The 12,886-nt window shown below is 44.2% G+C and overlaps 1 protein-coding gene across 1 annotated transcript in view; it reads left to right on the top strand.

Annotated features, from left to right (window-relative positions):
• Positions 1-12,886, top strand: part of LOC115356448 (NACHT, LRR and PYD domains-containing protein 12-like) — a gene marked incomplete at both ends in the record, with an annotated part of 88,779 nt that overhangs the window by 47,305 nt on the left and 28,588 nt on the right. Inside the window, 2 exons of the mRNA XM_030047618.1 lie at positions 9,128-9,301; positions 11,959-12,132. Coding sequence (XP_029903478.1) covers positions 9,128-9,301; positions 11,959-12,132 — 348 coding nt within the window. The remainder of the gene's footprint in view (positions 1-9,127; positions 9,302-11,958; positions 12,133-12,886) is intronic.

The raw sequence follows: 12,886 nt of genomic DNA, 5'->3' as shown, positions 1-12,886 counted from the left end.
AAACAATTTCTTGAAAAAAAAGCCAACAACAGTGGTGGATATACCACAACAAAAAATGTCAATGTCTCAATAACTTGTCATGTGCCCTTGAGCATCAATTACAGCTTGACAATGACGTCTCATGCTGTTCACAAGTTGAGTTATTGTCTGCTGAGGCATGGCATCCCACTCTTCTTGAAGGGTGGCCCTCAGGACATTGAGGTTCTGGGGTACAGAGCTCCGAGCCTCTACACGGCGACTCAGCTGATCCCATAGGTTTTCTATGGGATTCAGGTCTGGAGAAAGTGCAGGCCACTCCATCTGAGGTACCCCAGTCTCCAGCAGCCATTCCCTAATGATGCGACCTCGATGAGCTGGAGCATTGTCGTCCATGAAGATGAAATTAGGCCTGTGTTGTTCATGCAGGGGTACAATGACTGGATTAATGATGTTATTCAGGTAGCATGGGCTTGTCACAAAGTGTAGGGCAGTTCTGTACTGACCAGACACACCTGCTCACACAGTAACACCACCACCACCAAAGGCTCATCTGGTGACAACAGTGGCTGATGCATAGTGCTCTCCTTGACGTCTCCAACATCGTTGGCGGCCATCATTTCTGCTCAACATGAATCGGCTTTCATCAGAGAACAGCACTGAGGCCCACTGGTCCCTCGTCCAGCGTAAATGCTCCCTGGCCCATGCAAGACGATGACACCTGTGCCTGGTGGTGTGGTCAGGTACCCTTGCAGGTCGTCTAGCACGCAGACCATGCTGATGTAAACGGTTTCGAATGGTCTGACGTGACACTTGGGTGCCTCTCACCTCCCTTAAACGTGCCTGGAGTTGAGTGGCATTCATCATCCGGTTCCGCAGGGCACTGTTCACAATGAAGCGGTCATCAGTGTGGGATGTGGCCAAAGGACGTCCACTTCTCTGCCTTTCTGTGACTCTTCCAGTCTCTCTGTATCTCTGTTGCAACCTGCTGATGACACTCTGTGACACTCTGAGCTCAGTGGCCACTTCCGTCTGAGAACATCCTGTTTGAAGCCTCGCAATGGCGAGGTGCTGCTGATCAATTGTTAGGTGTCGTCTTGGTCTCATGATGTCAAAATGTGAACAGCATGATGAGGAGGACTGTTTAAATACCAATTCTAATTGAACCAGGAAATTTATTGGTCGATTCATGGATCAAACACCTGTTGTGAATTTTGCCGTTAAGCTCCTTGTTAGAGAACAGCAACTTGTGCAAAAAGTACTGAAACACTGAACAGTTGGACATGTGCATTCAAAAGTTTACCGAAGGTCACATTAAGTTCACCTGTAAAGGTTATAATGCATTTTAGGTTCATCCTGAAATTTCACCCGAAAGCCGAATATCCCTAACTTTTTGTGAGCAGTGTATTTTGTAATGTATATGTCTATGCTGTTTTAACTCTTTTTTGAAATGTATCGCTCTATGTTTTTACGTTTTGTTGTAGTGTAACATCAACAGGACTGCAGATGGAAATTAGCCCTTGGGCTACGATCTGGCATATTTACATGTACATTGGTACATGTTCATTAATGTGCATTGTCCTGACTTCTAAATAAATAAATAAGAAATAAATAAGAAATAAGAAATAAGCTATTTTGTCTTGAAAATGATCTTGACAATAATGTGTGCTGCTAGGTGCTATCCACAGGCCGTGCCACATTAAATCCAAAGTTGCTGTGAAGGCTCTGGTCAAAATGTTCTCCACTTCCGGACTGCCAAAATTTGTCCAGACAGATCAGGGGTCTAACCTCATGTCGAAAATGTTTTTGCAGGTCATGTCAGAGCTCAGGGTAAAGCATCAGAAATCCAGTTCATACCATCCAGAGTCACAAGGTGCTTTAGAGCGATTCCACCAAACACTAAAATCCATACTCCCAAAGTTCTGCCTCCAATCAGACAAAGAGTGGGATGAGGGTCTCTCACTCTTGCTGTTTGCCGTGAGGGAATCAACCCAGGAGTCCCTTGGTTTCAGCCTGGTGGATGTCGTCTTTGGTCATACGGTGCACAGACCTTTACATTTATGCTTGTTAAAAAATAAATGGCTATCAGACGCTGAGTGTGTTTAACACAATGTGCTAGATTATGTAAGCTCTTTTCATGACCTCTTGCCACTAGTCAGTCCTCAATGAAGTGGCAGTTTGACAGAGTGTTTGAGCCAGGTGACAAGGCTTTGGTTCTGTTGCCAATTCCTGGTTCTGGGTTACAAGCCCATTTTTCTGGTAGCTAAGTAGTAGAACGCGAGCTTTCTGAGACAGACTGTGTGGTGCAAACTCCCAACAGAAACCAAAAATGACGTGTTTGTCACATTAACATGCTAAAACATTATCTCTCCAGAGATGTTGCTCCACCTGTCCCTGCTGCACCTGTTGCCACTGTTTGTGGCCCCGCCTCCCTATCAGTTAGCGGTGGATGGCCTCATTTAGAAAAGCAATGTCACTCCAACCGCTCATCTGAGAAATTCGGAAATGTTGAGTGATTTAGAGTCTTTCTTGTCTCACTTCTCTGAACCTGCTAGCCATGATATTATTAAGCTGATTGACCATCTGTTGCTGTTTTCAGATCACCCTCGTCAAACATCTGTTTTGTACCATGACATAGATGTGGAGGGTCACGCCCCAATTAAACAGCACACATATGGAGTAACTCCTGCCAGAAGAGCTCTGACGCAGCAGGAAGTCTCCTTCCTCCTAGAGCTTGGCTTAGTTGTGCCTAGTTTGAGTGCTTGGAGCTCCCCCTGCCTGCTTGTTCTCAAACAGAACATCATCTTTTTGAAATGATTACAGAAAAATCAGCTCTGTCAATAAACCCAACTCATTTCCCCTTCCCAGAATGGAAGATTGTGTTGACAGGGTGGGTGCAGCAAAATTTGTCACGAAGTTGGATTTACTGAAAGGGTATTGGCAGGTCCCCTTAACCAAGCGGGCATCAGAAATTTCTGCCTTTGTTACGCCTGACCACTTTTTGCAATTCACTGTGATGCCCTTTGGCTTAAGAAACGCCCCTGCTACATTTCAGCATTAAAAGCACCAGGTCCTTTTTGGTTTAAAAAAAAAAGTTGTGAGGCTTTTTTAGAAGATGTTGTGGCTTCCTCTGATACTTGGTCTGATCATTTAGAAACACTGTTTCTGATTTTTAGGCATCTTAGTGATGCTTTGCTCGTGCTAAACTTGACAAAATGTGAATTTGGTAAAGCTTCTGTCACATATTTATGCGAGCAGGTCGGACAAGGTCAGGTGTGTCCTACAGGCGCAAAAGTGCAGGCAGTGATTGATTTGCCTGTTCCTCGTACCAAAAGGGCACTGCGCCGTTTTTTAGGCATGTGTGGATACTACAGGGCATTTTGATGAAATTTCTCAGATGTGGTGGCTCCTCTCACGAGTCTTTCTAGCCCCACAGTGGAATTTGTGTGGTCTCCAGTTTGTCAGTGTGCTTTTAACGCTGCTAAAGCTTTGCTGTGCAGCGCTCCAGTGTTGTCTGCCCCAAATTTCCAGCAACCTTTCAAGTTGGAAGTGGATGCTCGTGGCTGTGGTGCCAGTGCTGTCCTGCTTCAGGAGGATGCACAGGGTGTAGATCATCCTGTTTGTTATTTCTCACAAAAGAAATTGACAAACAGAATTACAGCACCATTGAAAAGGAAGCCCTTGCTCTTCTGCTCGTGGTCGACCATTTTGAAGTGCATCTAGGCTCTAGTGCCCAGCCAGTTCAGGTTTTTACTGACAAATCTGCCACAAAAAGGGAGTTGATCATGTGTTGGCAGATGTGCTCTCCTGTGTTGATTTGGAGTGTTTCTGTTTACTGACCCTTTTCTTTGGATTTAAACATGATAGGGCAGTGTTTGATTCCTATGGTCCTATTGCTGTGACTAATGTATGTGTGTTGGTGTCGTGATTTGTGTGATGGCTGTGATTGGACCAGCGGGCGGACATTATAAAAGGGGACCAGTGGAGGAGGAATGAGGAACACTTCCTCCACTCCCAACCCGACTGCCGACTGCCGACTGTGTGGTATGTGTGTGTGTGTGTGTGTGTGTGTGGGAGCTTTAGATATTGTTCTTGTTCAACATACCGTGAGATAAGTAACAGTAGGGATGGGCTGCCATTTTTCTTTGTGGTTTCCTTCTGTGCTGGTTTTGTGAAGTCAGGGAGATTAGTTACGTTCTCTGTTCTTTTCTCTTTCTTTTGTAGGTTATCTCCCGTCTCTGAGTTAGTGTTGTTTTGTTTGTTATTTTGGCCGAGGTCCGCCCCAAAGCTATCCTCCTTATTTCCTGGAACTGTACATAGTTCACCTCACAACTGTAAAATAAACACGTGTGATTCACTTGCCAACTGTATCCTATTTAGTGTTACCTGGCTTGGGAGTGGAGGAAGGTGTTGTGTCCCCAGTTACCCCGAGATGGGGTCATAACAATTTGTATGTTTTTTGTTTTTAATCAAAGCTTTAAATGAACTCGCCTCGTGAACCAGGTGGAACTGTGCCACACTAGTGTGTGTGTGGCCTCGAGACTGGTTTAATATCACCTGATGAATTTATGAGGAAGTCACCGCATCCTCAGATCACCTTGCCTACCTGAGTGGGGTGGGCGTCTCCTTTTTCTGCTGGGGGTGTGTGTGTTGAACTGCCTGCAGGCTGCAGACAGACGCCTCAGTATGAGGAAGTGACTGCACCCTCAGATCAGACACACACACACACACACACACACACACACACACACACAGACTCAGGACTGTCTCAGGAGAGTCAGCAGCGTCTTCTCTCTCTGGGTTTCCTCTCCAGGTGAAGCTGAAAGTCTCTTGGATTTGATGTGGATGTGACTCAGCAGGTAAAGAGCCGACCAGGGATCATTAGAGATGTTTGATGAACAGGCTCCTACATTGTGTTTCAGAGCTGGACGACTGAGAGCAGACTGGGACCACAAGGAGCTGGGAAGTCTTTCCAAACCTGATTTCTGTGTTAGCAGATGTAAATATTCATTGTGTCATAACACTGATGTCTGACATTGATGAGAAAATCAGTTTTGTCTCAGATGTTTTAAATGTGTTTTTTCTTGGTGACAGAAGTCAGAGTCAGGTAGATTGTAATCTCAACTCTTAATCGATGAAATATGCACAGAGTTACAGAACCAGTCTGACAGCTCGGATCAACTTTACTGGAGTTGGTTTTATATGCAGTTGATTCACCAAGAGCTATTTCAGTTTTAACCCTTTGGAACCTGAACAAATGGATTAGGATTTTAAAAAACACAAAAAAGGTGATGAGAAATACAGCACCAAATTAGTAAGCAGTTAAAAGAATATATATTTAAAAAATAATTCCTAAATTACACCCAGACAAAAGAATTATCACAAATGCAAACCCAGGAATCTAAATATCAATATCGTATATCCTGTCATGGAAAGCTTGTTGTCATCAATCAGCCGCTGTGTTTGTGTCAAGGTGTTGGCTCTGCTATGGAACCGGCTGGGAAGAGGAAGAGGAGGTTCCCCGCCTCTAGAACCACTCTGTCTGGAGAACATGACAGCCAGACCAAAGCTCAGAGGTAAGACGAGGATCTCTGACTGTCCATGACTGTTCTCCATCTCAGAGCTCAGCAGGCAAATCAGCACAGCAGCATTATTCACAGGAAAAGCTCTGTGTGTGTTGTGTTGAAGGCCTGAACCTGGACCTGAACCTGAACCTGAACCTGGACCTGAACCTAAGCCCAGCTGTGTGTCCATGAAGAGTGACTGGTCTATGTATCGTCGTGAAGACTTCAAACACAGTCAGCACTCTGTGGATTATGGGTAATTATTTCAAACTGATAATACAACAGATGTTTTTTCTGTTATTAAAATTCACAGTTTTATAACCTTTAATCTCTGGTAAAATCTCTTCACTTTACTTTCTGTACACGTTTTAGACAAATATGCCTCTGAAAATAAGTAAGACATTATTGTCTTAGCATTTTAACTTTAATGAGAAAGTAAAATTACAGTTATTTTTTAATGAGGACTCGCTCGCTGAAGATCCCTTCACTGTGTTCCTGATGTTTCTATCAGGATCCAGCAGCAGAGAGCAGACTCCCCTGAGCCCAGCTGTGTGTCCATGAGGAGTGAACGGTCTAAACATGAACTTATTGACTTCAAAGATGAACAGCACCCTGTGGATTATGGGTAATTATTTCAAACTGATGATAAAACTGATGTTTTCTTCTGTTTTCAGATTCACAGTCATGAGATACAAAATTGGTTCCAACCTTCAGACTCTGTGGACTGAGTTTTTTTTCTCTCTCTCTCTCTCTGTGTGTGTGTGTGTGTGTGTGTGTGTCCTCCACAGAGTCCACCAGCAGAGCTCAGAGGTTCCCAGTGCTCAGTCTGCCCAGCAGCATCAAACAGACCTGGCCTCCATATTTATGGTGTGTAAATGTCCAACAACATACCAACTGAAAAACAACCATTCTGCTCAGAATCGTCTCCGTGCTGCTCTCTTTACATCTTTCAGCCTCTTTGACCTGGATTTGATTTGGTGTTTTGTGTCCAGATTTTCATGTGGAAGTCTAATTCTTTTATTTTTCTGTTGCAGCTGCTGGAGGAGAACATGGTCACCTTTGTGAAGAAGGAGCTGAAAAACCTCCACAGGTCTCTGAGTCCAGATTACCCAGAATGCTTCGAGAGGCAGAGGGAGGATGAGGAGGTGTTGGACGGTGAGGAGGAAGAGCAGAGGTGGAGCAGCAGAGAGGCTTTTCTGCAGATCACACTGCACTTCCTGAGGAGAATGAAGCAGGAGGAGCTGGCTGAGCGTCTGCAGAGCAGTAAGAGGCTGAGATTTTTTTAAATTCACTTTCTCACTTGGACCAGCCGAGTTGAGCTCCGCTGAACACCATAAACCTTCAATTAGATTATATCAGCCTCTGACACTTTTTACACATGAGTATTTCTCTCCCAGCCAACAGGGGGCAGATTTTCCTCCTCCTCTTCCCACACCCCAGTCTCATTCATACTGATGCTCTGTCATGTCCCTTCAGCATCTGATACAGACGACAAATAGGGCAAATAGGGCCCAGACTGAAAAATACCAGTGTTATCCTTTAACCATGTCATTGAACTGTTGTCATGGAAATGATTGCAGATAAAATGAAATAGCCTTTGCTAAACTCTTAGAGTTGAAAAATGTCAATAGATACTTTTACCAGGAAATTCTCACATTACATTTAATACAATATCCATTTGTTTATGTTTTCATTGTTGTTTTTTTCCACTCAGAAACTCTCGCAGGGTGCCAACGTGAACTCAGATCTAACCTGAAGAAGAAGTTTGAGTGTTTGTTTGAAGGGATTAAAGCAGGAAACCCAACACCTCTGAATCAGATCTACACAGAGCTGTACATCACAGAGGGAGAGAGTGGAGAGCTCAATGAGGAACATGAGGTCAGATGGATTGAAACAGCATCCAGGAAACCAGCCAGACCAGAAACACCAATCAAATGTGAAGACATCTTTAAACCTTTACCTGGAAGAGATCAACCAATCAGAACAGTGATGACAAAGGGAGTGGCTGGCATTGGGAAAACAGTCTTAACACAGAAGTTCACTCTGGACTGGGCTGAACACAAAGCCAACCAGCATGTCCACTTCACATTTCCATTCACTTTCAGAGAGCTGAATCTGCTGAGAGGGAAAAAGTTGAGCTTGGTGGAACTTCTTCATCACTTCTTCACTGAGACCAAAGAAGCAGGAATCAGCAGGTTTGAGCAGTTCCAGGTTGTGTTGATCTTTGACGGTCTGGATGAGTGTCGACTTCCTCTGGACTTCAACAACAACCAGATCCTGACTGATGTTACAGAGTCCACCTCATTGGACGTTCTGCTGACAAACCTCATCAAGGGGAACCTGCTTCCCTCTGCTCGCCTCTGGATAACCACACGACCCGCAGCAGCCAATCAGATCCTTCCTGAGTGCGTTGGCATGGTGACAGAGGTGAGAGGCTTCACTGACCCACAGAAGGAGGAATACTTCAGGAAGAGATTCAGAGATGAGGAGCAGGCCAGCAGAATCATCTCCCACATCAAGACATCACGAAGCCTCCACATCATGTGCCACATCCCAGTCTTCTGCTGGATCACTGCTACAGTTCTGGAGGACATGTTGAAAACCAGTGAGGGAGGAGACCTGCCCAAGACCCTGACTGAGATGTACATCCACTTCCTGGTGGTTCAGTCCAAAGTGCAGAATGTCAAGTATCATGGGAGAGCTGAGACAGATTCACTCTGGACTCCAGAGACCAGGGAGATGATCCTGTCTCTGGGAAAACTGGCTTTTGAGCAGCTGGAGAAAGGCAACCTGATCTTCTATGAAGCAGACCTGGCAGAGTGTGGCATTGATATCAGAGCAGCCTCAGTGTACTCAGGAGTCTTCACACAGATCTTTAAAGAGGAGCGTGGGCTGTACCAGGACAAGGTTTTCTGCTTCGTCCATCTGAGCGTTCAGGAGTTTCTGGCTGCTGTTCATGTCTTTGTGACATTCATCAACTCTGGAGTCAATCTGCTGTCAGAAGGACAATCAACCTCCCAACTAAAACACCTCTACCAGAGTGCTGTGGACAAGGCCTTACAGAGTCCAAATGGACACCTGGACTTGTTCCTGCGCTTCCTCCTGGGTCTTTCACTGCCGACCAATCAGACTCTCCTACGAGGCCTGCTGACACAGACAGGAAGTGGCTCACAGACCAATCAGGAAACAGTCCAGTACATCAAGGAGAAGATCAGGGACAGTCCCTCTCCAGAGAGAAGCATCAACCTGTTCCACTGTCTGAATGAGCTGAATGACCATTCTCTAGTGGAGGAGATCCAACAGCACCTGAGTTCAGGACGTCTCTCCACTGCCAAACTGTCCCCTGCTCAGTGGTCAGCTCTGGTCTTCATCTTACTGTCATCAGATGAAGATCTGGAGGTGTTTGACCTGAGGAAATACTCTGCTTCAGAGGAGGCTCTTCTGAGGCTGTTGCCACTGGTCAAAGCCTCCAAGAAATCTGTGTAAGTTTATAAATAACTGGACATATTTACCACATAACATATTATTATCTCAAAAAGAGAAAACTAGGTGTAATATTATTGTTTTTATCTTTACTTCCTTCTCAGGTTGAGTGTGTGTAATCTGTCAGAGAGAAGTTGTGCAGCTCTGGCCTCAGTTCTCAGCTCCCAGTCCTCTAGTCTGAGAGACCTGGACCTGAGTGACAACCAGCTGCAGGATTCAGGAGTGAAGCTGCTCTCTGCTGGACTGGAGAGTCCACACTGCAGACTGGAGACTCTCAGGTAATGTCCATTTACAGTGATTGACTGATTCATCACATTTCACACTAAGGTCCATTCACTCAAAGCAGTTTGTCTCAGCTCAGTGATGCTGAATCTGCAAAGTGTAACCATGTAAGATCCATATCAGGATCATCTGTTCAGTGTTTTTGTCTTCATCCCTTCTTGCCCTGCTGTGAAACAGAGGCCTGTACGTCACCGTGTCGGTCGCTCAGCAGTTAGGTACAGACCAGCAAATCTCCAAAGCTTTGTGGTGGATCACCATGAAACGGAGAGGGGTCTAGCTGCAGACCTCCAGCGTGAGGCGTCTTCCGGTGCAGGCTCTCGTCTCAGGCCAACCTCCAGCGTGAGACCACAAATAACCGGAAATAACAAACTTTTTTCACACCTGCTGAGGGACTCCGGCATTTTGGCCAAACACCAAGAAGAAGGAGACTCCGACATTTACGTGTACGACCGACAGTTGTGACAGTAAGTGAAAGTCCAAAAAATGACAATAGTCGAGTTATGTTTGCAGTTGAACTAGCGGTCATCTGCACTCAAACTACCCAATACATTACATATAGTTTATTGCATGTTTACAATTAAATATGTGAACTATGTTAACTTAGGGTCGGAAGTTGGGCGGTAGCGACAATTTGTTTGAAATAATTTTTTTTTTTTTTTGAGACATAGCCTAACGTTGATCAAAACACGACTTTTATTGACTTGAAGGCTAAATTGCATTTAGCATCTACAAGTCCCGGGTCAGTTCTCCGCTGTTTTGCGGACCCCCCTCCTGGTCGTACATTATATCTAGCCATTGATAAATCAAATAGTGGGTCGATGGATTATCCTATAAGTGTTACGATGTTTGTATTTGTGTAGTGTTATCTGTCCAAACGAGGTAATGGCCTACGTTTTACGAGGTGTGTTTGTGCCGCGGTGTTACTGAGACAACACTTTTCACTCTCCAGAGTTAACATCACATGCAGTATCTAATATCACAATTAGCCCAAAGCTGTTCAACCCTCTGTCGTGTTCACCTCTTGCCCGTTACTTTAGTGCTCCCGGTCAAATTCAACCGGTCTGTTAACTGCTCTTAAAACAAACACAAATCACCCCCCCAAGTTTTTATTTAACACTTTTTTTCTGTCTTTTTCATAGGACTAAGTGGGGGCCAGGGACTTCATCACTGCAAAAAGGTTTCCCTGGCCAAGGTTTCCCTGTGTCCTCAGTGTGGGAGAGGAAGAACTGGAAGAGGTTGTGAGGCAGTACAGAAGGCTTTGGGATGAAAAAGAACGTTGCCATCTCGATGACCAGGAGACAGAAGCAATCCTTGACCATTTCAAATTTTAATTCCATAAAAATTAACGTATGTGGGTCTTTTGTGAGGAGATTGCTGACAAAAGAGGATACATGACCTACACTGAATGTGAAACGAAGGAGTAGGCTAATAAGGATGGGTTGTCATATTGGATTTAAGGCTAACAATGTTTAATAAAAGGCTGAATAAAAGCGAGTGATTTGGTGTCCTTTTATCTGTTTTCCTTATTGCTTTAATTGTATTATATTTTCATTTTGTATATAAAATATATAGTTATTAGATATTTATTTATTTACTTTAATTATGCCGTGAAGATCACAGGTGAGTTAGTGTATTTCAAGAAAATGACTGCAGTTTTATCTTTTCCTCTCCCTAAATGCTGACAATTTTATATTTAAGCATAATTGAAAATCTGATTGGTGCCAATATTCTTAAGATCTTCAGGTGTACAATATATCATTGAAGACATTTAATACAATAGAAATTTGAAAAATAAGGCAACTACCTTAAATAAATGTTATACAAGAGCTGTTAAGTCTGAACAAATGTGCATAGACTGATGTTTTCATGTAACTACTCTTCAGAAGGACTTAAAGGTTTATTTGAAATTTCTTGTACGTGCACCTGGAGTTTATCCCATTGTAGGACTAAAATTTGATGTTACTGGTGTAATTGTGGTAAATGCCACGAATAAAAAGTAGACAACATCAAAAGTGCTATATATTTAAGAAACTGATGTCTTTCACGTATCAAAGTTTACTAATTAAATATATAAAAATATCTTACAAAATCGATAACTTGGTTTTATTTTGAAGTTTGTTGTGCGCATTTTCTGTCCCAAACGACTTCACACTGGAGGTGGCTTTATTTTGGAATTTATTGTGCGCGCTTCCGGTCCCAACCGGCCTCACGCTGGAGGTTGGCCTGAGACGGGAGCCTGCACCGGAAGATGCCTGACGCTGGAGGTCTGCAGCTAGATCGTCTTGATGAAACGTGGTGACAACATTCATGTTGCCAATAGAATAAAAATGTCCTAGTTTGGGTGAAAACAGGAAAATCTTTCCCAAGGTGTCTGCTCTAATTCTCCAAAACAAAATGAAGTGTTAAATCAGATTGGCTATTTTCAGAGCTGAAATCTCAGCAGACACTGCTATTGATCAACAGCACTTGAACCCCCACTGCTGAGTTATTATCATTTGGACCACCAAGGAAAATATTACATATTGTTTAAATGTTTAAATCTCACATTACATGCAGCTTCATGTCACTGATCAGATTCGTAACCTGTGTAGGTTTTTGTGAAAACACAAAGCAGATGATGTGGTGGACTGATTGTGTTTGTGATGGTGTGCAGGCTGTCAGGCTGTCTGCTCACACAGGAAGGCTGTGCTTCTCTGGCCTCAGCTCTGAGCTCCAACCCCTCCCATCTGAGAGAGCTGGACCTGAGCTACAATCATCCAGGAGACTCAGGAGTGAAGCTGCTCTCTGCTGGACTGCAGGATCCAACCTGGAGACTGGAGGCTCTCAGGTATGGAGAGACACACACAATGTCTTACAGAGGCCTGAGGACTATTGTTTCATGTTTAATGGTGGATATGAGTGACGTGGTCTGCTAAATCCTTCATAGGGAAGGTTATGTACTGCCCATGTTTCCATCCTCAAAGAGAATCTGCTGCTCTGACTCTGTTTCTTCCTCCAGGGTGGACCATGGTGCAGAGCAGTGGTTGAAACCAGGTCTGAGGAAGTGTAAGTGTCAATTTAGTTGATTTTATTTCATTGTATTTAACAGGGACAGTGCACATTAATAAATATTTCTGTTCATGCCAAAGAATCAGAGAGTGAGGGGCGGAGTCTGGAGATATTGTTGAGGTCATAAAAGGCAGATTTAGTGATTGATTTGATGTGTGATTTGTAGGAGAGGGTCAAGTCCAGAATAATGCCCAGGTTGCAGACTTGCGCCTTGGGAGCCACAACCAAGAGCTCTGTCTTTGAACTGTTAAGTTTGAGGAGATTAGATGTCATCCAGGTCTTCATTTCTCTGAGGCAGTTGACTAGGGACTGAGGAGGGAACTGATTGGGTGGTGTGGTGCTGAGATACAACTGAGTGTCATCAACATAGGAATGAAAGCTGAGACCATGGTGGCGGATGATCTGACCAAGGGGAAGCATGCATATGGTGAAAAGTAATGGACCAAGCATGGAACCTTGTGGCACACCGTGGTTAACTGGGCTGTGCAGGATGTGGAACCACTGATGGTGACAAACTGTTGCCTGTTGGAGAG

Source organism: Myripristis murdjan, chromosome 24 (genome assembly GCF_902150065.1).
Source record: "Myripristis murdjan chromosome 24, fMyrMur1.1, whole genome shotgun sequence".
Taxonomy (NCBI): Eukaryota; Metazoa; Chordata; class Actinopteri; order Holocentriformes; family Holocentridae; genus Myripristis; species Myripristis murdjan.
This window is presented reverse-complemented; position numbering and strand designations above follow the sequence as displayed.